Genomic DNA, 24810 nt, shown 5'->3' on the forward strand with positions numbered 1-24810 from the left:
TGCATTAACAGGTATTCAGAGTAAACAATGCAAATAGTTTTTTATATACACACAACACAACATAACATATATATATATATAATATATAATACATATATATATACATAACACTATATATATATGATAAGATATAGATATATATACATACACAACATACACATATATATACACATACACACATACACACATATATATATATACACACATACATCATATATATATATACAACTACATAAATAATATTATACAACAATAATATTTATATATATATATTCTAATCACACATCATACTATAATAGATATATAACAAATACATATATAGATAACATATCATATTACATATATACATATACATATAAATACAACATATATACATAATATATACAGATATATATAGATACAGAGAGAGAGAGACATATAGAGAGATACATAGATATACATAGAAGATACAGAGAGAGAGATAGATAGATAGACATATGATATATATATATTATATATATGCTATATATATATAATATATATATATATATATATCTATATTATTATATATATATATATATATATATATGTGTGTGTGTGTGTGTGTGGTATGTGTTATGAATCTAAGGATCAATTTGTTAATATTAAACATTGTGGTCTCATATTTCATAAACGCGTCACATGTGAACCTTCTAGGAACAGACTTTTTGGTGAGTATTAAAGAGGTAAACTTAATAATATGAGGAAAAAAGTCCTAGGTCAATAAAGTAAAAATAAACAAACAAACACAAAAGCGATAATTGTTATGATAAAACATCATATTATGAGAATTAAGGGGGAACATTTCCAGAATATCAGTTTATATATATTACTCCTGGAGTAATAAGGCCAGGTTAGATTCTTTTAATTATCTTTATTCTTTACGAGTATAAAGTCAGGAGAAAGAAGCCAAAGGGATACGAAAATAAACTCGTAATATTACAAAAATAAAAATATTACGAATATAAATTATGTTCTGAGATTAAACTTCCTCTGATACTGTTTAAGTGACTGAGTCTAACAGCAGATTTGCCACATTCAACATGGCGGATGCTCTGACGCATCGCAGCATAGGCAGAACCCGCCCGACGAGGCGTCTACGTATATAATGTCTATGGACCTATGCATGCACAGGGAGAACATGCAAACCACCATGTTGCCCAGTTTTAAATTTAAATAAGTAAATTTATTGTCAAGAGTTATCATTTGGCTAATTTCACTAAGGCTAGAACCGCACAAAACAAGTCTTTGCTACTTTACTATTAATGTTGCAAATAGGCTGGTGTTTCTACACTGTTCTATCACTGTGTAAATTTAATCTTTTTCTACCTCAATATGCCATATCAATAATTGTGCAAAACGTGCTCTGGCATTTTTTAATAAAACTCTGTTGCTTTAGAACTAGGTTTAGATCAGTTTAGCTTGTTTTCTATTTTTTAAATTACTATAAATTTTGCGTAACTTGGTCTCCCTTTCCCACTGTCACAGCCAAATTTCCCCAGTTTGGAACAATAAAGGAATTTCTTATCTTATCTCTATTGATATGACCGTCTTGATTGCAATAAACAAGTTTTCTCTAATTATCCTTCTTTTTGTCAACACTTTCCATAAGGCTAATTATCTTGGCCACTAAGTTAGTTGATCACACTTACATTAAAGGCAATCAAAGTCTGTCCAACTGCAATGCATGTTGCACTCGCTCCTTCAAAATAAGCTGTCGTACCTGAAATGGTGTGACTTGGATGAAGTTTGGCACACGCGAACCAAGAAATGAATTTCTCAAAGTTTGCACATTTAAAATGAACCCCAGAGGGCATGGGTGATGGCACCATGAGTCGAACATGTTAAAACAATGTAAATCAGTTCTGCAACATCACAGGAGACCACTGTGTGCAACTACAGCAGAGGGTCAATCTCTGGTAGTCAGGATACAATGGTGGTAGTGCAAGCAAATGGGGAGCAATACAGTTTAACTTCATATCCCCTGTGATCAAGATTTAAAGGATATATGGCTCAGCTCTATATCAGTGACATTGTTCGTCCTCACACAGAACCTTGCAAAAGTCCAATGGGCAGCCTTGTTACTGGTGACTCCCAGTACGTTTGTGGGAGATGGCCCGGATAGTTGGTTTTCCAGAAGTCCACTAAAGAGTCAGGAAACGAACCACTTCAGGTACAGACATTAATTTCAGGGTGGCAGAGCCCATCTATTTTGGCCCTGAGGGCCCCCCCCCATCAGCAATCAGAGAGAAGGCAAAGAAACGGATGAGCTCAATGCAGGAAAATCTATATGGTAAAAATAACTAATCATAAAAACTGGAGAATGCATGAGATGTAGCATTCACGAATTCAGGAAACACTGTTATGCAAGATGAAACCTTAACTGGGAAAAACAACCAGAAGCAAAAACTTCCTGTTGGATATGTGCACCTTGATCCGACCTCACATTGACTGGATCCCTTATCTTTTTATATTACATGATTTAAAGCTATATTTCAAAAAATAAAACTAAATGTATTCAAATTTTAACAATAAATGAAATAAAATCATTACATTCCCTTTCAAAACATAAATCCTGTTGAAACACTTGCATGGAGGTACCTTAATAACACAGCTGGACAGCGAGAACAGCACTTGACTTATTTATTGAAAATGGGAGTCTACAGCAGAGTATAAAAATAGGTTAATTTCAACTAATAGCTACAGAGAGGACTAACAGGTACAAACGAAGACAGACGTGTTTCTAAGAGGGAACCCAGACGTTTCCGTGAGTGTCCGGTTCCTGGCTGTATGGGATGTTCCAGATCCACGGCTGGTCTGAAAGGAGGGAGGGCAAATAGATGAGAACGTGTGGAACCAAACTTTGACTATGTCCTGGATGCCGTTGTCTCTGCTTTTCATTTTCAAACATCAATGGATGGCAAAAAATAAATGAATAAATAAAAATCAGGAAAGCAAGTCATCTCATTGTTGAATGTTGTTCTCTACACCCAACTCCCTTCTGTCACCCTGATGCTCAAAACAACTATGAGCTTATCCATTGCAGCTATTATTATTATTATCATCATCATCATCATCATCCTAACTGGGCTTCTAAGGTAGTGTGGGTCCAGTTCATTGGGCAAGCAAGTGTTTGATCTAAATAAATGATTAGGTACAGCTCTACCCCTTCATTGGCATTTGCTACACTGATTGAAGCCTCTTCCTGAAACATTATTTTTTCCACACGGCTGTAAACTGAAACCGTGCTTGTCAAGATAAACGGGCTGATGTTCTTGTTCCACCATGGCGCTGATAAGACTTCTCTAACAGTGCATCATCAACTAAGGTAAAAGTGGAAAAAACAGTTTTAGATTTACAATGATTTACACATCCCTTTCTTACAGAAAATCCTACCACACACACACACACACACACACACACTAAACTGACCAATCCCTGCCATTGGTCAGAGTTTTTACAGGCCTGCAGCTCCCACAGAGATCAAATTTTTTAATATATTTACTACTTTCAGGATGGAAGGACCATTTCATTCAGTAAAACAAAAAGTGTTTCTGAACAGGATTACCAACTATAACTTTTAAGCTTGATCATACACTTCATATCAGTCACTAACTTCAGAGTCATCAGTCACCCAGGATGTACAGTTTGCACACCACAGGGGGCGCCCTCTCCGTTTGATAACAGATAAGCCCTTTAGTTGCCATTGTTACGCCCCACAAGCTGTGCGCCCTGAGCAGAAAACAGTATAACCAATATGAAAAACTGCTAATGTTGAGATTACACTCATGCTTTATAGTGGCAATAAGTCTGATCAAACAACTACCACGTGTGCAAAGACAAAAGCTGATTTAAAACACCCAGAGACTATATCTGTACCTTTTGGGGAGTAGCTTGTAGGCGGGAGGTCAAAGGGTACCGGGAAACCAGACGTAGAGGAGGAGGCAGGAAATGGATTGGTTTCAACGGGGAATGTCTTCATGTTCTGTAAAAAGACACATTTAACAGAGCCTACCTCTATACACTGGGCAGCTGATACTGACCGCCAACACAGGCTGAAAAATTGACCATTCACTAAGATCCCTACCAGCATGGAGTCTAGACATAGGCCTATGTAAGAGTAGTTTTTTTCTGTTCTACATTCAGAAAAAAAAAACCATCTGAAGGTGTTGTTCTGAATGAAGAAGAAACAATCCCACCGCATGCTGCCATGCCGGGTTAAAGCCATCGTTTATTTATGCGTGCTTGTGTGTCACACTTACAAACGCCGACGGCACGTAGAGGACCCCCAGCTCGTACGAACGCACCATCACCTGAGTGTTGTTCTTCTCCAGTGCGCCCCATGCTGCCTTGGACAGGTTAGCGCTGATCCCCGCGGCACACAGTCATACAGGAAGAAAACATCAATGCAAACATGGATCCACGCATATTTCATTATAAAGCTCGTAGGTCCACACCCAGGCGCACACCTCGTGACGAGGAACCAGGCGAGCTGAGTGAAATCCGGTGAAACCCTCATGTATGTTTTGATGTGAGGCATGGCGTGACTCCTCCCAGTCCTACTCGCCTTCCAGCGGCTGCAGAAAAACACGCAGAACCAAACCTTCTCAAACTAGGTTTAAGAAACCTACAAAGCCAAACTCTGAATTTTCTAGAGCGCAGAAAGAAAAAGCTTTCGTTCCTTCGTTTACTTGAACTTTGATCTGATGTGAACTCATGTTTGGTGACCTTAAATAGATGGTTAAATCAAAGAAATAGAGAATCTGCTGTACAGCACCCGTTATTTAAATCAAATCATTCAAAAATGTTGTTTTTTTAAACTTTAAGCCCCAGGAAACCATTCCTGCCCCCACCACATGTTTGCACTTTGTACCCACAATCTTCAACATATTTATGTATGCAGCCCCCTCAAGTCAAAACCCTTACTGCAGTTATACTTGCAGTTATCAAATATGACTGGACCACTTAAACAAACGGAATATGCTTCGAACTAAACCATCCCATCGTAGCTCTGGCTGTATTTTGGGTTGTTTTCCTTAAAGTTAGGGTTAGAAAGCAAAACAGCCTAATATTGAAACAGGGACTCGCGTGAACTTACTGGAAGTATGAGTGGAGCCAGATCTGTTTCTGAGCCGTCTGGATGCTGTAAGGGAGAGAGCCTCCAGCTGAAACCAGAAGATAAGGATCCATCTATGAGTGACCCAGGCAGATGTTGATCAAGCAGAAAGCAAAACAATCCCAGCTTATTTCGTTAGATCTGGAGATAATAAAAAGTCTCTATTTGGGCAGGAGAAGGGGAATAAACACAGCGGGTTCTGAAGTGGAAATCACTGCATGGCCTCAATGACCCAGCGTTTTACTATTGAAGAAATCAGAGATCAAACTGTACCCTGGAAAGGAACAGAACGTATAACATCCAGGACTGTGGATAGCTGCATTCTGTTTATATTGTCCTTTTACAAAGCATCCACTTATTTAGGACAGTGTTATCAGTTGTCTGACACATCTAAACCTTTTGCTGCCATGAGTCAACACCATCTGGATAAAGCAACGAGTCAGCGTTTTAACGCTTCAAAGGTAAGGAGGAAAGAACTCACCTGGGTAGCCCTCTAAACTCGTCCTCACATCTTCTACTGACGGATACAGCTGCAAAATAACAGCCAAATGAACACTTTAGAAACTCAGGGCTGTGTATGATGTTAAACTCCACGTGTCTAGGACTAGATGAACTTACATCATCACTGTTGAGTTAATTAAATAAAATGCATTTTACATTTTGAACAATAAACAGTTTAAGTTTATGACCGTACCAAATGCATGAGAGGGTCCGGACGGAGGGAGGACTTTCCTAAGGTGGTCAGAGTGCGCTGAAACTCCCCTGCCAGCCACTTGGTCTTATCCATCCCCATGGAGCCGATGCTGGAGAACTGGCCAATCACAGGCCACCGTTCCTCACCGGGAATTGGATTTGTGTGCTCATACAACAGCTAATGGAAAAAAAAACTATTAGCATAATGGAAAACAAAGGGTCGCTGACCAAACTTACCAAGCAGGTTATTCAAAATATATTGGATTTACAGCTTTACGTTGCAGGAAGCATCAATTAAACTATTATAGACTGGTGATTCTAAGGCTAAATCATACAGTGCCTTGCAAAAGCCCTCAGAAGCCTTGAAATTTTGCACATTATATCACTTTACAACTACAAACATCAGTGTGTAGTATTTTATTTGGATTTTAGGTGGCCACCACAAAGTGGCACATAATTCTGAAAAATATTTTTAGTCAAAAGGACTTTTAAGTATTAATCTGCAAAAAGAAATCTGAAAAGTATAAGATAAGATAAGACAGACTTTATTGATCTCACAGTGGAGAAATTTGCGAATATGGTGTGGTACTTGTATTCAGGCGGCCTTACAGTGATACAATAAACAAAATCCAATGAAACCAAGTGCCTTTTGAGGTCAACTAACCAGTACATAGAGTTCATTTAATTGCAGTATGAATACAGCTGTTGTGTGAAGGCCTCAGAGCTTTGTTAGGTAAAACCTAAATACACCCATGTTATTGTGAAACCAGGTGGTTGTTGGTCAGAGCTGATGAGAAGGTGAAGGGGGATGCATAGGAGACGATCCTGGAAGAGAACCTGCTGGAGGCGGTAAGACTTGGGACTGCAGTGGAGCTTCACCTTCCAGCAGGTCACCAACATACAGCCAGAGCTACAACGCAACAGTTCAGATCAGGGGTCTGCCGCCTGCGGCTCTGCAGCGGCATGTGGCTTTGTGGCCCTTCCATAATGGCTTCTAATCAAAAGAGTGATGTTTTCAAAAGATATAGATATAACACCAAATCCAGGTTTTCAAGAAACAACTACATTGAGTTTCCACAACAAAATGACACTAGAAGTACCAGTGATATTCTTTTACACTCCATCTATCTATCCATCCATCCATCCATCCATCTTCTTCCGCTTATCTGGGGTCGGGTCGCGGGGGTAGTAGGCAGGCTCAGTAGGGAGGCCCAGATGTCCCTCTCCCCAGCCACTTGGGCCAGCTCCTCAGGAGGAATCCCAAGGCGTTCCCAGGCCAGCCGGGAGACATAGTCCCTCCAGCGTGTCCTGGGTCTTCCCCTGGGCCTCCTCCCGGTGGGACGTGCCCGGAACACCTCTCCAGGGAGGTGTCCAGGAGGCATCCTGACCAGATGCCCGAGCCACCTCAACTGGCTCCTCTCGACGTGGAGGAGCAGCGGCTCTACTCTGAGTCCTCCCCGGATGACTAAGCTCCTCACCCTATCTCTAAGGGAGAGCCCAGACACCCTGAGGAGAAAACTAATTTCAGCCGCTTGTATCCGGGATCTCGTTCTTTCGGTCACGACCCAAAGCTCGTGACCATAGATGAGGGTAGGAACGTAGATCGACCGGTAAATCGAGAGCTTCACCTTTTGGCTCAGCTCTCTCTTCACCACAACGGATCGGTACAGCGCCCGCTTCACAGCAGACACCAATCCGCCTGTCGATCTCCTGCTCCATCTTCCCCTCATTCGACCCCAAGACCCCAAGATACTTAAACTCCTCCACTAGGGGCAGGACATCCTCCCCAACCCGGAGAAGGCGCTCTACACTTTTCCGGTTCAAGACCATGGTCTCGGATTTGAAGGCACTGATTTTCATCCCGGCCGCTTCACACTCAGCTGCGAACCGCTCCAGTGAGAGCTGTAGATCACGCCCTGATGAAGCCAATAGGACCACGTCATCCGCGAATAGCAGAGACGCAATCCTAAGGCCACCAAAACGGATCCCCTCAACACCTTGGCTGTGCCCAGAAATTCTGTCCATAAAAGTTATGAACAGAATCGGTGACAAAGGGCAACCTTGGCGGAGTCCAACTCTCGAGTCAGACTTACTGCCGGCAATGCGGACCAGACGGCCAGGACGAAAACATACCTGCTCTTCCTGAATCCGAGATTCGACTATCCGACGGACCCTCCTTTCCAGAACCCTGGAATAGACCTTAAGAGGCTTAAGAGTGTGATTCCTCTGTAGTTGGAACACACCCTCCTGTCCCCCTTTTTAAATAGGGGGACCACCACCCAAGTCTGCCAATCCAGGGGAACTGCCCCGATGTCCATGCAATATTGCAGAGCCGCATTAACCAACACAGTCTGTCTACAGGAGTGATAAAAAGCCTCTAGAAAATCTTAAATTGCCTCTCCCATGCAGAGTTAGATACTAGGACCCTGGAGGGCTGGCTGCACAGAGCATCCCAGTCCCCAGACTCTACTATACCTAAATCAGATTCCCATTTGGTTTTTACTTTAAGAGAATCATCTACGTTAAGATTACAGAGGATCTTATACACCTTCTTCGAAAAAGATTTAAGTTGATTATTTACCAATAGAGATTCTATGGGAGATACAGCAAGACCACCAGTTAAGTCTTTTAATTTACACAAAATAAAGTTACGAACTCTTTATCGGTGATCCCATATGTGCTTTTTGCGTGTTGAAATGTAAGGATTGAGCCTCCCTGGACCATGTCCCCAACGACTCTTATACCCTTATATTTCCAGTCAGCAAGGCCGCCCCGCAGCCCAGGCTGCAAGTCAGGGTTCTCGTGAATGGGGGTCAGCAAAGAGAAGCAATTACTGAGCCCCTCCAATTTCCGGACTTTATGCCAAATATTTAACATATTCTTTAAAATCACATTATCTTTAATAATCTTATTTATCTTATAATAAATTTGGTAAAGGGACTTTATCCAAGGAGGCGGACTCACAACCTAGCCACACAGAATCAGGGTCACCTATAAACCATTCTAAAAGGAACTTGAACTGTGCTGCGCACAAATAATTTAAAAGAGAGGGAGCTGCTAACCCACCATTTTTAATAGGTAGGCAAAGAAAGCTGTATCTCAACCTGGGTCTTTTTCTACGCCAAATAAACGATACAATGGCACTATTGAATTCTGCAAGAACTTTCTTTGACAACCTAATTGGTAGCATCTGAAAGTAATACAGGAGGTGTGGGAAAATGTTCATTTTAATCAAATGAATTCGACCTAGAAGTGACAGAGGCAGGCCACACCATCTATCGAGGTCCTGTTTTATAGTTTGTTAGAGGGGGGCGATATTTAATTTATCCAGATCTTTTATACATGCTATATACATAGCATGGCGAGAGTCTATGGCGAGAGTCTTGCCATAGTCAGGATGGCGAGACTCTTATTCCTAGATATAGGAAACCTGCTGGAGACCAGCGGAACGGCTGTGAAATATTTGGGTCTAACGTGTGTGAGCGACAGAGGGGCATGGCCTCACTTTTAGAAAAATTTATTTTGTACCTGGAAAAACAGCCAAAATTATGAACTAGCTGAGTTAATCTAAGGATAGAATGTGTAGGGGAGGGAGCTCAAAAACATCAGAACATCATCAGCATACAGCGAGATTTTTTGCTCTTGATTATTCAAAGAAATTCCTCTAATACTGGTATCTTGTCTTATGGCAGCGGCTAGAGGTTCCATAGCTAGCGCAAATAACAATGGGCTCAGGGGACAGCCCTGCCTTGTACCTCGTTCAATAGAAAAATTACTAGACCTGAGTCCGTTTGTAATAACCGCTGATAGTGCCGATGTGTATAAAATCTGAATCCATTTAATAAAAGCCTCGCCTACGCCGAATTCCTGGAGCGTGAAAAATAACTAATGCCACCTAAACCCTGTCAAACGCCTTTTCCGCGTCAGGAGAAATAACTAGGGCTGTGTTGTACAGGGAGAAATGCTGAATAATATTAAGCAGGCGTCTCACATTATGTGATGAAAACCTTCCCTGGATGAAACCAGTCTGGTCATTCCTAATAATGGAGGGAAGAACATTTTCCAGACGTGAGGCTAGAACCTTTGCGAGCAGCTTCAGATCCAAATTTAAGACCGATATAGGCCTATATGAGGAGCACTCTTCAGGTGCTTTCCCCGTTTTTAGTACTAAAGAAATATTAGCCTCCCTAAGAGATGGGGAAGAGCCCCAGCTGCAAATGAGAATTGAAACATTTCCAGTAAGGGTCGACTAAAAAAAACATTAAACTTTTTATAAAATTCTGCATTGAATCAGTCCGGACCTGGAGCTTTGTTGTTAGGGAGTTGCTGAATACAATTCTTAATTTCGCTCAGAGATAGTGGTTTACACAGGTCATCCCTCTGTACAGCAGTCATTTTTGGCAAATTGACCTTTGTAAAAAAGTTAAACATATCCTGCTCTGAGCGTGGGATCAACTGAGAAGAATATAACCGTTTGCAAAACTTTTGAAAAGTGCCATTAATAATTTTATTACACATACCAGCTGAGTTTCTGATATGTGAAATATTCTGTGATGAAACCCTATTTCGAAGAAGGTTGGCTAAATATCGATTAGGCTGGTTAGCAAACTCATACATCCTTTGCCTCATAAAAAACATTGATTTTTCAGCCTTCTTTGTGAGCAAACTCTCTTAAGCTGTTTTAACCACTTCTAAGTCAATTCTTAGCTCTTCAGATGGAGATAAATTGTATCTAGTCTGAAGCTCATGCAGTTCCAGCTCAAGTTTCCTTTGCTCTTTCCTATTGTTCTTTTTAAGTCTAGCAGTGTAAGATATAATCAGACCACGAACATAGGCTTTCATGGTATCCCATAGAAGACCAGGGAAACATCAGGACTCTTGTTCTCTTTAAAAAAGTAGTCCAATTGTTCTATCAAAAAATTCTCAAAATTAGGATCGTGGTTCAAGAACGTGCTGTCTCGCCACGGTCGGCTCTGACTTGTTGGATTCACATTATTTAAGCTTATGTAAACGGGGGCGTGATCTGAAACAATAATGTCACCAATAGTACAGCTCACAACATTACTTAGTGAATTTTTAGGGGTAAGAACAAAGACAATTCTACTACTTGATTTGTGTACACCAGAGTAAAATGTGAATGCTTCAGGGGGAGGAGTTTTGTCAAAAGAGCACCCGTGTGGGCTTGGACGCAGCAGGAAAGGAGGATACGAATCAGAATGAACAGATTCGTGCAGGGCGTTATCTTATTTCAAACATCTAACAGCAAAACCGTCCCTTTCAACAAGCATGACATCCTTTCATTGTTAGTTAGTGAACAAAACGCTGAGCCTCTCTGTTATCTTATTGAACAGACTGACTGGTTGGCACAGGTCAGTGAATGACACCGCATTTCCTGGTTAGGTAGGAAACCAAACAGGAAACGTTTCAACTTATCTCACTGAACACACTGACCACCGCAGCTCAGTATAAATCAAAACGGTCAGTAAAAGTCATTACGCTGGTGGAAGTCACGCCTTTCTTATCCTTACCTCTTGGTAAAAAACAACAACTATATTTTAAATGAAAAAATGCTAATTGGTGAATAATTCACTTTGAATCAAAGTGAATTATTCATAGGATCAAAATGTTAAAAGTTCAGCCCTTTCTGGTTGACTTAACAGTGCAGATGCCTCTGTAGTGAAAATAGTCACAAAAAAGTATCAAGTTTCACTTGTATATTACATTCTGGATTTTTCTTTTTTAGATTAGAATAGATTTTATTCTATTTATATAAAACATATCCTTCTAGTGTACTGCAGGGGTAAAGTTAAACTAGGGTTTTTTTGTGTCGACAAATGATAATATAATGATAATGACATATTTATCAAATAAGGTAAACATCTAGTTTAAATTAAGGCATGATAAATACTACTTTTTTCATATCATTTTCACCAAGTTTTAACAGAATAGAAATAGCTGTACCGTCCCACAGTGGGGAAATTCAGGTGACAGCTGACTTACAGACAAAACTGATTAAAATGGAACACAACTCAATTTAATGTTAAGCCGTACAACAGAAGAAAATGAAAACAAACTGCAATTATTAATACATAAGGCCTAGTCAGATAAAAATTGAAGAAACAAGTTCATTTGCAGAATAATGTAATATTTTAAACATATTTTGTTACACAAATTAACAAAAGGTTTTTCACTGGAACCTGCTCATTCTGTTCCACTTTTTGTCTCCATCTTTAAACTAAAAACCAGAATGCTTTGATTTCGCCTGTTCCCCATAGTTTATTTTATAGAACACAGGGTTTCCCCAGAACTTGGGCTAATCTTTGCAGTAGGTGTCTTGGTGGGTTGAGGGGTGTGTGCGGTTAACTGTGCCGGGGGGATTTTACCACAATATTGCTTTTTCATCATTAAAAACAGCAGAACAGTATAGTGTTGTACCAGACAAGTAAAAGTTAGGTAACCAAAGTAAGAAGAACATGAATTCTAATTGTGATGGCAGAAATAGAATATAATAGAATTCAATTTTATTGTCATTGCACAATAAATAAAAAGTTCTTTGAGTAATTTAATTGCAGATTTTATAATGTATTGATTATATTTAATGTAAATTTTCACATAAAGTAAAAGCTATATGAAAAAAGATGCGTAGAATAGTTTGTCACTGTTGTAAAATCTCACTATACCAGATATTCTTTTCATTATTTCACTCAATTCTGATCTCAGGTTCAAATGAACAATCCTTTAGAATGTCAGCACATATTGTTGCACATCTTGCAACTAGGTCCTCCAAATGCAAATAATTAACGCTATAAAATAAATAATTTGGGTGACGTTCGTAAACGTTGCTCGTAAACCAATCAGCAGGTTATTTAACCACTGAAATTAGACACCTCATAAACTTCATACTATCCATCCTTTTACCCAACACAGATTCAAAAACTAACAATAAACAACTTTTCTACAAGATTACCCCAAAGGAGTAATAGCTGGTGTGTTTTTGTAGCATATATGCCATAAAGTGACACACACACACACCCTGACCTATTTGACGTCTTAGGGTGTCAAATTTAGTTACTATCCACACTCATATTGTATGTTGGATTCTTAATGCTAATTTTAGACTGTTCTTTTACAGAGTCGACAGATAATACAACTTTAGAAAGTAAAAGAAAAAAAACACTCAGGTTTTCAAGTTTCAATTTGATATTTTTCCATAAATCTACATATACAACTAACATTATCAATCTGGCAGAAGCAGAGACCCAAAAAACACAGAAACACTGTTCCATAAATGGTTTCTACGTTAAAGAGGGTAATGGCATCACAACTAAACAGAATGCCAGGGTAGATGTACCCACTATGAAGAGAAAAAAAAACAAAAAACAGAGAGAACATAAAGTTGAAATAACAACAAATAATGCAAAAAATAAAAAGGACCCAAAAGGGTGTAACTGTTGACTTTGCAAAATAGGAGTAGAAAAGTTAATTAGTCAATCAAAACCGTTTACATATTTTTTAAAAATAGTTGGTGCGCTTTGTTTTCACCTATACTGGGACAACATATCCTGGTATTTTTCCAGTCAGAAGTTTACATACACTGATCGTGGAAATGAATTTTGGAAGAAAAAAAATTTAAAACAAACAATTTGGTGAAAAGCCGTGAATTTACTGTTTTTTTGCTGCTCTAGACACGGTCAAAAGTTATACAGGCTAACACCTCTCCACAAGTTCACCTAAATGTTTTAACCAATGGTGCTGGGTCTAGATGTGTTTGGAAACTAAATGAAAAAAAAATCACTAAAGAAAGTTTTGCATCCATTCACCACAAAACTCCCCCCATTAGTTCAGGGTTCACCCCATGTAGCTTAAGAGGATTTCCAGCCAACAGGTAGTGGTGACATCAATGAGTACGTGACAGCGACCTCTGCAATGTTACTGTGCTGCAGGCCGGCCTGTACCCTGCATGGTTTTCTGTTGCTGCTTGCAGCCGCCTGAAGGTCAACAGCCTTTATATCCACCAAATAATAGATCAATGTTTATAACAGTAAAACCAAAAGCTACTGACTGGATAATTCTGCCATCACTATTAGAAATCATGTTCTTCTTACTTTGGTTACCTAACTTTTACTTGTCTGGTACAACACTATACTGTTCTGCTGTTTTTAATGATGAAAAAGCAATATTGTGGTAAAATCCCCCCGGCACAGTTAACTGCACACACCCCTCAACCCACCAAGACACCTACTGCAAAGATTAGCCCAAGTTCTGGGGAAACCCTGTGTTCTATAAAATGAACTATGGGGAACAGGCGAAATCAAAGCGTTCTGGTTTTTAGTTTAAAGATGGAGACAAAAAGTGGAGCAGAATGAGCAGGTTCCAGTGAAAAACATGCAGTCTTGTCAGAGCAATATATTTAGAGCAAAGTTTGGTTCGGGTTCTGTTCTGTGGAGGAAATCTTTGCAGTTTTTGTTAATTTGTGTAACAAAATGTGTTTAAAATATTACATTATTCTGCAAATGAACTCATTTTTTCTTTAATTTTTATCTGACTAGGCCTTATGCATTAATAATTGAAGTTTGTTTTCATTTTCTTCTGCTGTACGGCTTAACTTTAAATTGAGCTGTGTTCCATTTTAATCAGTTTTGTCTGTAAGTCAGCTGTCTAGGCCCTCCTGTTTTTGCCACTTTCACACCTGAATTTCCCCACTGGGGGACGGTACAGCTATTTCTATTCTGTTAAAACTTGGTCAAAATGATATGAAAAAGGTAGTATTTATCATGCCTTAATTTAATCACCTTATTTGATAAATGTGTCAGTATCATTATATTATCATTTGTCGACTAAAAAAACCCTAGTTTAACTTTGCCCCTGCAGTACACTAGAAGGATCTGTTTTATATAAATAGAATAAAATCTATTCTAATCTAAAATAGAAAAATCCAGAATGTAATGTACAAGTGGAACTTGATACTTTTTTGTGACTATTTTCATTACAGAGCCATCTGCGCTGTTAAGTCAACCAGAAAAGGCTGAACGTTTAACATTTTGATCCTAGAACTTTTTTAGTTGGAGATTTATCCTTGTTATTCAAAGTGAATTATTCACCAATTAGCATTTTTTCATTTCTATTACTCATACAATAAGCTTAAGTAATTATGTTAAGAATCATCAGAATTTATACATTGTGATTGATTACATGATTGTCTGAATAATCATTAGAATAATAATTTATTAAAATAATAGTTTATAAGAGCCTTAGTTAGGACATGTACAGGTGACAGGATAAATATTAGTACCTTCTGTAGAGAAATGGCTGCCCTCAGAGTTAAAAAAAACCAACAACTATATTTTAATTACCAAGAGAGTTGTAGGATGAGAAAGGCGTGACTTCCACCAGCGTAATGACTTTTACTGACCGTTTTGATTTATACTGAGCTGCGGTGGTCAGTGTGTTCAGTGAGATAAGTTGAAACGTTTCCTGTTTGGTTTCCTACCTAACCAGGAAATGCGGTGTCATGCACTGACCTGTGCTGACCAGTCAGTCTGTTCAATGAGATAACAGAGGCTCAGTGTTTTGTTCACTAACTAACAATGAAAGGATGTCATGCTTGTTGAAAGGGACAGTTTTGCTGTTAGATGTATGAAATGATAAGATAACGCCCTGCACGAATCTGTTCATTCTGATTTGTATCCTCCTTTCCTGCTGCGTCCAAGCCCACACGGGTGCTCTTTTGACAAAACTCCTCCCCCTAAAGCATTCACATTTTACTCTGATGTACACAAATCAAGTAGTAGAATTGTCTTTGTTCTTACCCTGATGACCCTGACTCTGTGTGGCTAGGTTGTGAGTCCGCATCCTTGGATAAAGTCCCTTTACCAAATTTATTATATGCCTCTCCTGGCAAGGTGGCACCATTAGCAAAAGATAATGTGATTTTAAAGAATATGTTAAATATTTGGCATAAAGTCCGTAAATTGGAGGGGCTCAGTAATTGCTTCTCTTTGCTGACCCCCATTCACGAGAACCCTGACTTGCAGCCTGGGCTGCGGGGCGGCCTTGCTGACTGGAAATATAAGGGTATAAGAGTCGTTGGGGACATGGTCCAGGGAGGCTCAATCCTTACATTTCAACAAGCGAAAAGCAAATACAGGATCACCAATAAAGACTCTATCAAATTTCTCCAAGTTCGTAACTTTATTTTGTGTAAATTAAAAGACTTAACTGGTGGTCTTGCTGTATCTCCCATACAATCCCTATTGGTAAATAATATGCAACTTAAATCTTTTTTGAAGAAGGTGTATAAGATCCTCAGTAATCTTAACGTAGATAATTCTCTTAAAGTAAAAAAGCAAATGGGAATCTGATTTAGGTACAGTAGAGTCTGAGGACTGGGATGCTCTGTGTGGCCAGCCTTCCAGGGTCCTGGTATCTAACTCTGCATGGGAGAGGCAATTTAAGATTTTGCAGAGGCTTTTTATCACTCCTGTAGACAGACACAGATTTAATCCAAACCTTTCGGAGCTCCGTATAAATGTCAATCTGATGCAGGTTCATTTATGCACTGTTTATGGAGCTGTTCTCATATCCAACAGTTTTGGAGTATAATTGTTCAACAGTTAAGTCTGATATTCAAGTGTCATCTACATCTGAGTGCAAGGACTTGCCTATTAGAATTGGAGGACGATCTGCCTGTCGTAACCTGTTACACATTCTGCTGCACTGTGCCCGGAAATGTATCTTGACCTTGTGGATCACTGACAAAACTCCCACTCTAACTCAGTGGAAACAAACTGTGACTGGTATCATTCCCTTTGAGGCTTTTTCTATGGCATTAAAGAACCAACCCTTTGTATTCTATCGGACCCGGGACCTATTTCTGGACTACTTAGATGTCGCCACATCTCGCAGATTGAGGTCAGGGTTTATAGACCTGGCCTGGGAGAAAGACGCCGAGTTATAGTGTGACAAGCTATCATATCTGAGTGTATATTACTTTATATTTTTTGGTGCCCCTGATTTTATTTTATTTATTTATTTTTGTAGATATTTTATTTATTTACCTTTGTTTTGTTTCTGCTTTGTACATGCTTATTATCTTAAGCCTGATTGTCTGTATTTTTATGCACTATCAGTGCTTTGTTTGCCTTTGTTCCTGCTGCTTCTGCTTTGCAAGAAAATGTTTAATAAAAACAAGTTTTGAAAAAAAAACACAAAAAAACTCCTCCCCCCAACAGATCTCGTGAAAGTGAGCTCGTGGTCAATAAGACAGACACTGTCCACTGTAGTATGAGGACACTTTTTCTTCTCGGCTGTACTACTGAAAGGGTTCAGTAAGATGAATTTAGTTTGGAGGGAGGACTGAATTGATCTTTATATTAGGATTAAAGATTAAGGACTACGGATTCCCTATTTCACCGGATTATTTCAACGCAAACGCAACGGTGCGGGACGGGTTTTTTTCCTGTAGGATCCGTATTCAGCAAAGTTTACGTAGAGTCTGGCTGGTATGCTGCTGGGTGTCAAGATTTAATGTATATAAGATAAATTAAATAATTGAATGTGTACAAATGAAATAAATGATTAGACATAATTAAATAATCACGATAATATAATGAATTATATTAATAATAATGAATATCATATTAATAATGATAATAATTTAATATGGGTGGGGTGAGGTGTCTCAACCCAAAGAAGAAAATGGATCCTTAGTCTTTTTGTTAACATTTTATGTTTTACTTTAACCTAAAATCTAAAAATAGAAATAAACTGGTGGTTCTTTAAAAATGATAGAAGTCATTTTTTTTTATCAATTATCTATTTTCAAAGGCTCAAGTAAAATTTATAGCTCTAAACAACTTTCACTAATTGCTAAGGACAACAATGGCTGTAGATCCCTGCTTTAGATGAAGCATATTAATGTGCTTGAATAGTCCAAAGTCCAGGTCTAAATCCAATCAGAAATCTTTGCCTAGACTTGAAGATGGATGTTCACAGACAAACTTCTTCCGAAACAACTGAGCCTCAGCTGATTTGAAAGAAGAATGGGAAAAACCTTTAGTCTCTAGTATGGCAGGGCGATTCGGACCAAACATAATATCTCAACATGTTTAGACTGAATGCCGATAAGTTATATTTATCTACATATGTTTTTTTTTGGTTTTTTTTCACTAAGTAAAAATGCATCTGTGAATCAAAGCTTTGTCCGAAATGTTTTACAGGCACATTTGTTTAACAAACAGCTGTAGATAAATATGAGAAGCGGCTGAAAATTAACCTACCGGAACACATAAAAGTATAATGCAAAGGCAACATAGACCATCTCGATATAAACGACAGTCTTATCTTGTATCTCTTTTTAAAAGGTCTCAATATTTTTTAAATCTCGAAATATTGCCCAGCCCTAGTCTCTAGATGTGCAAAGCTGGTTGAAGCATGCCCCAATAAAACACTTGCAGCTCTAACTGCAGCAGAGCGTTGTTCTCTCTACAAACGAGTGACTCAGCGGAGTTCAACATAAAGGCAATTTTCCCATTTGTATTCTTAAATAATTTCGAAAATATTGCATTATTTTTGCTCCACTGTGTACTTTGTATTGGTCTATAGCATCAAACACTAAAAAAACACATTTGTGTTTCTAGTTGGGATAAAATGTAAAAACGTCCCTGGGTGTGAGCACTTTTGCAAGAGGCACTGCAGCATCACGTTAAGTACGCAGGTTAGTGGGATGCACTGAAATGCTTCACCTTCCTGAGCCTCAGGTGGCCCCAGCGCTCCATGTCTGCGCCGACGTACCTCCCTGGCGTGGAGGCGACCAAATAAACTCTAGAAACAGAGCCAGACAACAGCTAACATTCATTTAAAAGTTTCTGCCCTGGTTTCCGACCATAACGTCGTCTTACAGTAAAACCTCTGCAGCGCATCCGCGCGGTTTCACCTCGTCTCCGACAGGTCATGCTCTTTGATCCGTTGGATCCAATCTTCCAGTTCTGGAGCGCGGTACGATGCCAGGTACTCCAGCAGGTCCCGCTTAAAGAAGGTGGGCGACTCCCCTGAACCCGAGCTGCTCCCCTCTGGTAACCGTGGAAACAGAGGGCTCATCCACATCCTAAAGCGTAAAAATTAAAACATAAAAGAGCAGATTTAGCAGGAAACCTTCTAATAGATGATAACCAAGTTATTTCCTTCACATGTGCCGTCTAGCCTAGTGCCAGTCATCCTACAGCCCCTAAACTTTTTGCGTAAACACGCACCCTTGGGTCTTCTGATACCAGTCAGCTCTGATGAGGTTGGAGGTGAGGATGATGACTCTGAAGCCTTCTTCATACCACAGCAGCATCATCTTCCTGCACGACCAAAAACAGTTGCAGGTCTAGGGTTTAAACAAGTTCAGCAAGTTAAAGATTTCATTTCAAGTCCCACCAAATCCCAGACCAGTGGGTTCCAAACAGCAGGCCCTTTTGCAGCCCTTTTAACGGTCTGGTGCTGCGCCCAACGTCAGTGGTAATAATCTGGCCCACCAGCACAGGCGGTAGAAGATGAAGATGGATTTTTTTTTTCAGAGTGAGATTTTAACTGACAAATGAAAATCTTCCTGTAATAGAAATGTTAGGTGGAACACAAATTATGTGCCTCCTTTTAAACCAGCTGTTTTTATTTTGGGTTGAATCCAAGTAAGTAGAGCAACAAACAGAATGAGTTTACTCGTGTGGCCCTCTTGAGATCACATTAAGCGGTATGCGGCCCCTAAACCAAAATGAGTTTGACACCCCTGCTTTAGAGTGACACATGTCCCGTTTTAGTTGTTGAACGTACTTTAGTTTTATTCTTTTTATGTGTTGGATGTAGCATAATCTACAGACCTCTTTTCTACAGAAATCTGACTACTTTGTTAATTTTATCAAAATATTCCATCAGATTTCCCACTACTTCAAGAAACCAGGCCGCAAATTGAGGAACACGTTCTTTGATTTCTCCAGTGCATTTAACATTTGTCAGAATTGTTAAATTGTTAAACTCACAAAGACTCAGGTGAGTCTTTGTGAGACCCTCCAGTCTCAGAAACTGGTCTAAGACTGGAGGGTGGCGTGTCTGACCTGGCGATGAGCACCGCAGGGGACTGTACTCGCACCGCTCCTTTTCTCTCTGTAAACAACAGCCTTCCAGTGCAACACAGACTCCTCACTCATCTGTCATCTGCAGAAATACTCAGACGACTCTGCGGTCATTCAGGTTTATCAGAGAAGCTGAGCGCAGAGAGCAGGTGGACCGCTTTGAGGCATGCCGTCGCAAAAGCCATTCCCATAATTTATCCTTTTTAAACTAGCAAGCAAAATAAATGTATGAAATAATTGTTAAATTATTTCACATCTTTAAATTCTTTTTACCTCCTGATTGGTTCAACAAAGCTCACTGCATAAAAGTGGCTTTTTTAGTGTCAGAGCGACGGATCTCATTTGTCTCTGAAGGGGGACGTTCTGTGTTTTCCCCCCATTGTTCAACAGTATCCAGCGCCTACGCAGGAGACCCTTCCTGCTCACAGCCACCACCGTCTATAAGGACCATTTTAATTCTAAAAATATAAATAGTTTAAGGTCCACAAGTACTTTCAGCTTAACGGTTGTGGGTCGAGGGGCAACAGCTTTGGACACCACCGGACTAGACCGCTTAAAGCAAACCATGGAGGAAGAGAGAGACGCTTACGTGTGGTGAGTTCCAAAAGCAATGTCCAATTTAGCCTGGAAAGAATAAGAACATTTTTTACCTAAGGGGAAGATGAGACTTAGAAAGTTCTGTCTACTGAAGAGCGCATGGAGTAGATGTCTGTACCTGGCAGAAGCGAACATGTGGAAAAGGCTGACCCTGCTGCAGCAGCCGTGCCTTGGCCTCCCTTTTATCCCCATGGACGATCAGGACCGGGCAATGCCTGCAGAAACAGAAACAGAAACAGAACCAGCTTTAAACTGGACTCACAGCAGCACACATTATATCCTTTTTTACTGGATAGCCAGGAAACGGGGCTAGTTTACTCCTTTTCAGCAACGAACCCGAGCTTGTATACGTTCGGCGCATAATAAGCAGAATGTGACCATTATTTAATGCTCTCTAAACAAGAATCAACCTGAACGTGTTCAAGAGAACGCAAGAAGGGCAAAGAACAAGAAGCAGAACCTACCTGAACTCTGGTGGGAACTGCTGAACCATCCAGGGGATGTCAAAACAGTAGTTGAACTAGGAAGGACAAGGGTGGAGACATGTCTTAAGAAAAGGAAGGTTTGGGCGAATAAAATAAGGATCAAGGGCCACAAACCATCAACACTCACCCTGAGTGGTTATATACTAAATACTGCTTCTACATAAAAGTTGTTTAATTAACCATATCGAATAGTTACTCACCTGAACAGACTCTTTCAGGGTCCCAAATAATGGGGATAGGATGTCTGTGGAAAAGATATTACTGTTGTCAAATCAATGTGAGACTGTACATTAGAAAAGTATTCACCTCTAACTCGTTTGTGTTTTATTTTTCTGTGTTATGACCAGAAGCCTCACTATCCCTATTATGGGATAAACCGACACAAAGTCACAAATAAGTGTAAAGTAGAAGGGAAAGGTTTCCTACATTGTATACCACTAAAGTGACAACCCCATTTCCCCTGATATCCCTAAATGAATTAAATCTCAGCACAAATGCAGTGCTTTAGTAAAAAACATATTGTGGAATAATGGCGAACAAACGGCATCGTGAAGATCAGGAAATACCAAACTGGTCCATAGCAGGGTCAGGTAATAAAACCACGCCTTACATGGCTCTGGTCCATCCATGGTCCCAAGGTGACAGCTGCTAAGCTACCATGACCACCCCGAACACACCGCGCACCTGGTGAAAGGTGGCGGAGACACCATCACGCTGGAGGATTTTATTTTACTTTAGCTTGAGCTAATTTGCAAAGAACAAAGGTGTGCAACCCCGGTAGAGACATGAAGCAAAAAGCCTACAGCTTGAAGAGCAACTGTCGGTGGTTTTACAAAGTGTTGACCCAGAGGGGCTCGGTTCAAAAGCACACCGCACTTTTCAGATATTTACATGGAACAAGAATGGCGAAAACCAAACGCAACACTTCCTTTACTTCACAATTACGTGCTAATGTGTTGATCGTGTTCTTGGAATACAGATTTACCGTAACTGGAGAGAAACGGTTGTGACCGAAGGAACATTTTTGCACAGAAACAAGTTAAATGTTTAAAAACAAATAACAGGATTTTCTCTTCTTATGCTGGCTCAGTCCAACCTGCAGCCACACAATGAAACCACTACAGGCATGGCGAGGGTGAATTCCTTCTTTGGAGCTTTGTTGTAAAGCAGCTGAACACCCGTCTCACCTCTGATGTGCAGAGCGCCGCTGTTGTACTTCCTGTCCAGCCCTGTGACTTTGTTGAGGTAGAACCTGTAGGTGTCATTAAGGCGGGGAAGCGAGGACTCAAAGAAGTCATCTGGCTCGTCGATATAATACAGTCGGCCGTGCGGGCTTGGCGGACGCTCGCTCTCCACCTTCTGCTTTTTTTTTGTCTCGCCGTTTGGAGGCTCCCGCTTTGGCGGGCTACTCTGGCGGTTCCTTTTCACGTCTACGTCATCTTCATCACTGTCTGACAGAGCCCAGCTGGAACCATCCGAGGCCTCTTTCTTCCGCTTCCCGGCGAGTGATGCGCTGGGTTCAAACTTAACCGGGTTTATCTGGTTCCTCGCTGCGGACTGTCTGGCTTCAGAGCCAACAGTGAGAGGGGACACGGGGGTTCTGGGTCGTTCTGCTTTCACCTCCGGAGGAGCTGGCACTGGTACCGGAGAAGGAGACCTGCGGGAACTACGATTGGATTCGGCTGGCCGATGGGATTTGGGTGTTGCAGTCCCCGAAAGGGGAAGATCTTCATCCTCATCGCTGCTGGAGACGGTCCACTTGCCATGCAGACTGGTCTGAGACATCCCTGAGGAGAGACGGGGAAGAGGAGCAGCATGAGAGAGCTGGACATGGCTGGGTAAATAATAAGAATAACGAGACTGACACTCTCATTATTAATAAAAAATATTACAACTATTATTTTCAGCTGAACACCAGTCTGGGGAATATATGTAATTATTAGAATTCAGAATCAGCATTAGCTTACGTTCAAGATTGCGTGCACAAGGAATTTGACATGGTACGTACAGATATTTTTTATAGATGTATAAAAAGTATACAGACTGAAGAAATGGTCGCTATGGTGGCTGGCTTAAGCAAATAGTGCTCTGCAGCGGCGGCCTGAAGATAGAGGTCTAAGCCAATCGTGTGCAGGAGGTTTGGTGTCTGTAGAAACGTGAGCTGCCCTTTTTCCTGAATCTAGATCTGTACAAGTCTTGGTTGGAGGGTCAGCCCTAATTATCCTCTCTGCAGACCTAATGGGCCTTCTTTTAAATAGTGTCTATGTGAGTGGACCATCTCAGTGATCCATAACTGTGAGCCTTTGGTGGAGGATATCTGGGCCGAATAATTATATATAATAAATAATAATTATTTATTATTATTAAAACATTAAATAATCTCTCACGATCTGAAGTAATTCAGTCTTTCTCTACTTCTATATGCAATGTCGCTATTTGCCCTTTTCAGGTTAATTGCTCATAGATGCATGTACTTGTTAATATAAATAAATCAATCTTGCAGTAAACAAAGCCTTTGACGCAAATTGTGCACAACAAAAACTTGCACATGCAGAACCAACAGCAAGAAAGGGAAGATTGCTTCGAGTGTAAAAAAAGTTGTGCAAATGTGACCACGGTGTGAATACACATATGCAAGCTTTGAACGGCACTGCGGGAAATAAAGGCAAATATTTTACTATTTTACAGTAATCTTACCAAATCAGAGAACTGAGAAGCGGCACTAGGCAGGGCAGACACAAACTCTTCACTACCAAACGTTGCTTTGATGTTCATTGAAGAGAACACAAGCTACAGACACAGAGAGTTACATTGAAATGGCTCCGACTGGTAACAAGACGACGTGTTTTGAGTTCCGAACCAATCTTGGTGTGTGCTATATAATACACTGGAGTGCTAATCACCGTCTGTTTAAACGAGTCGCTTTGAAGCCACCAGCCGCCATATTGGTACTCCCTATTTCCCTCCAGTAACTAGGGAATATGTGCGCTACAGCATCGAATAACGAGGATTTTCTCATGTTCAGGGGGGGCTTAAAACTTTTAAAATGTCAAATGCCATATAGTTTTATGTTATGTTCTAAAAATATCAAGTACTGAGAAAGTCATGTGCTGAAATATTTTGCATTTTATTCATTTAAATAAATGTTTAACATTTATAAATATATAAATAACAATATACAAAAACATATATTTACATATGTGTATACATATATATACATATATACATATACACATACTTATATATACACATATATTTAATATGAATAACATGTAAAATATTTCAGCACCTAATTTCCTAGTAGTTGATAGTGTTAGTACATCCACTGACCTTAGAATTACCTGTGAAACGTTTTCACTCAGCCAGAAAACTTGTTGTTGCAACCAAATCCTATGGGATTCTGTGAGAGTAGGGAGTAGCAAGATGGCGGCCAGTGACTTCAGTTTTTCGGCAAAATCAGCACTCCAGTGTATAATATAGCTCAGTGGTGTGTATATATATATATATATATATATATATATATATATATATATATATCCTTTTTTGGGGGGCGCTAGGAGTGCTGGCACAGGTATTATATAAGCGTAGACCCCACATTGACTGTCATGGCGCAGAAATTACGGCCGCCATCTTGGGGCGGTTGACCTGCTATCCTAACCTGCTGGTTTAGGCCGTACAGACGAAGGATGCCTCAGCAGCTGTGCGGTGTATTTTAGTATTTGAAAATAGAAAAATAGGAAGAAAATAAGAAAAGGAGTGTCTACATAAAACACTGTACAAAAGATGTCAA

General features: G+C 40.0%; 1 protein-coding gene across 1 annotated transcript; it reads right to left on the minus strand.

The window, feature by feature from the left end:
• Positions 1-2646: 2646 nt before the first annotated feature.
• tdp1 (tyrosyl-DNA phosphodiesterase 1) lies at positions 2647-23855 on the minus strand. The gene is made up of 16 exons (XM_036136232.1): positions 23718-23855; positions 22208-22807; positions 21221-21264; positions 21000-21055; positions 20654-20750; positions 20528-20562; positions 19078-19170; positions 18762-18932; positions 18571-18649; positions 5829-6005; positions 5616-5664; positions 5117-5183; positions 4488-4595; positions 4281-4383; positions 3898-4003; positions 2647-2835 (listed from the first exon to the last, which is right to left on the minus strand). The coding sequence occupies exons 2-16, from the start codon at positions 22803-22805 to the stop codon at positions 2762-2764; spliced, it is 1857 nt and encodes a 618-aa protein (XP_035992125.1). The 5' UTR covers positions 22806-22807; positions 23718-23855; the 3' UTR covers positions 2647-2761.
• Between the last annotated feature and the right edge of the window lie 955 nt (positions 23856-24810).

This window comes from Fundulus heteroclitus, chromosome 4 (genome assembly GCF_011125445.2).
Source record: "Fundulus heteroclitus isolate FHET01 chromosome 4, MU-UCD_Fhet_4.1, whole genome shotgun sequence".
NCBI classification, from domain to species: domain Eukaryota; kingdom Metazoa; phylum Chordata; class Actinopteri; order Cyprinodontiformes; family Fundulidae; genus Fundulus; species Fundulus heteroclitus.